The 1,922-nt window shown below is 45.1% G+C and overlaps 1 protein-coding gene across 1 annotated transcript in view; it reads left to right on the top strand.

The window, feature by feature from the left end:
• Positions 1-403: 403 nt before the first annotated feature.
• The window catches only part of LOC139662380 (sterile alpha motif domain-containing protein 14-like), a gene marked incomplete at its 5' end in the record, with an annotated part of 7,750 nt that continues 6,231 nt past the window's right edge, over positions 404-1,922 (top strand). Inside the window, 3 exon segments of the mRNA XM_071541060.1 lie at positions 404-472; positions 675-791; positions 793-826. Of these exon segments, the coding sequence (XP_071397161.1) occupies positions 404-472; positions 675-791; positions 793-826 (220 nt within the window).

The raw sequence follows: 1,922 nt of genomic DNA, 5'->3' as shown, positions 1-1,922 counted from the left end.
AATAATAAACAACACACTCGGCAGCACAAGCCATAAGCCCATGAAGTGGGGTAACGCAGAAGTACGAGTTACTAAGTATTAAGTATGAGTTACTTTCAATAAAAGTATTCTTAAAACGTAACTAGTTACTTTTTAAATGTACGTCACAAAGTAAAGTGACTAATAAAATTCAATTGAAAGTAACTGTCCCTCACGTCCTGACATTGCACCTCTCTGTCTCACTTACTTTTTCCCTCCATGTCTCTTGACAATTGAATCATCTCTCTCTCTCTCTCTCTCTCTCTCTCTCTCTCTCTCTCTCTCTCTCTCTCTCTCTCTCTCTCTCTCTCTCTCTCTCTCTCTCTCTCTCTCTCTCTCTCTCTCTCTCTCTCTCCTCCTCTCTCTCTCTCTCCTCTCTCTGCAGGGTGACTCTGAGGCGTTCCTATGTCAGGGTGAAGAAGGATAAATCCAACAGGCTTTCTATGGGCAGCAGGTGGGTCCAAAACAGTCCAACAGTCACAAAATTCACCATATTTCAGTACAGTAGACTCCCAGGCTAAACCTCAATGCTTATTAAATGCCAGAGGGGGACATGTTATATATGCAGTGAAAACCATTAATTTCTGAGCCTGAGTCTGATAATCCCACTGCCCAGATGTGTTGTTGGATGTTAGTCTCATCTGTTGTCTCCCCAGGGAGCCGTCAGAGAGCCCGTCGCGCTCCTCCGGCTCCTTCGTCCCGTTCTCCTGGTTCACTGAAGGCCGAGGCTCGGTCTCCTCTGGGACTCCCCCCTGCTCCCCAAAATACCCCCCTGGGCTCCCCGAGACCCCGCAAGTCACACTCCCAGGTACAGGAAGGAGGACCTATGTGTGTGTGTGTGTGTGTGTGTGTGTGTGTGTCCTTCCGTGTGTGTAACCATATATATGTTTAGGTTAGTGAAGTTCACTGATGAGGATTGTGGGCTTTAACTGTTTCAAATCTTTCAAAGCTTAATAAAGCGTAATAAATGTCTGTTTTACTCCTTTCTCTCACTAATTGCTTTAACTCAACAGTCATCCAACCTATATCCAGTTAAATCTTCTCCACTGTCTGTTCTAAACAGCCGGTGTCTGGTGGCTTTTTCCTGGGAAAAAAATCCTCTGCTGCACAGGAAGTGATGCGTTTTACGTTTCCGGTTTGTTTGGAATAAACAGAAGAAGAAGAACTGGGTAGTTAGCATGAGCAGCGATAGCCACCATGGCTGAACAGACAAAGAAGAGAGAAACTCAAACTGCATCGACGGAAAATCCAAGCTCCGCCCACACTGTTTGATTGACAGGTGATCTGTGGGAAGTAAAGAGGAGAAACGCCACAGTGAGGCTGAGGGACAAAGATGGAGACACAATGAAAAAAACGAAGGAAACAAAACAAAATAACAAAAACAGGGAGTAGTACATTACCACTTTAATTCCACTTTTGTTAGCTTTACAGTTGAGAAAATCAATTTTCTCTGTATCCTAGCACAATTTCACTAAAAACTAGGATTTACTAGGATGCTAGGAATATGTGACATTCTGCAGAGTTTGACACTTCATCTGATATTCTATATAGTGATGCACTGGCCATTTAATCTGTCAACATGTAGACATTTGATGCCGTCTCATTTTTTGATTCACGGTTATCAGAAACCTCGCAGCCTCGCCTGTTTTCGTTTTAAAGCCGAGCGCTGCAGATGGGAGGCGGATCCTGGCAATGCTAATGTCATTATCAGCCCCGGACCTCGGAGCGGCTCCAGCAGCATGCCGGTTGTTTAACAAGCTCCTTGGGGAGAAAATGAGAGAGCGGGAGCCATCAGGAGCAGAAGAGGAGGAGACCAGACAGGCAGCCAGTCAGACACCCGGACAGAATTTTATAAGACTGTGGACGCTGTTAGAATATCCAGCAATCCTCCTCTCTTTCTTTAC

This window comes from Centroberyx affinis, unplaced genomic scaffold, assembly GCF_046629955.1.
Source record: "Centroberyx affinis isolate AG114_WGS23_722 - 3 ecotype Tasmania unplaced genomic scaffold, CSIRO-AGI_Caff_v1 ptg003780l_1, whole genome shotgun sequence".
Taxonomy (NCBI): Eukaryota; Metazoa; Chordata; class Actinopteri; order Beryciformes; family Berycidae; genus Centroberyx; species Centroberyx affinis.
Note: the sequence above shows the minus strand (reverse complement) of the source record. Positions and strands in the feature narration are given on the sequence as shown.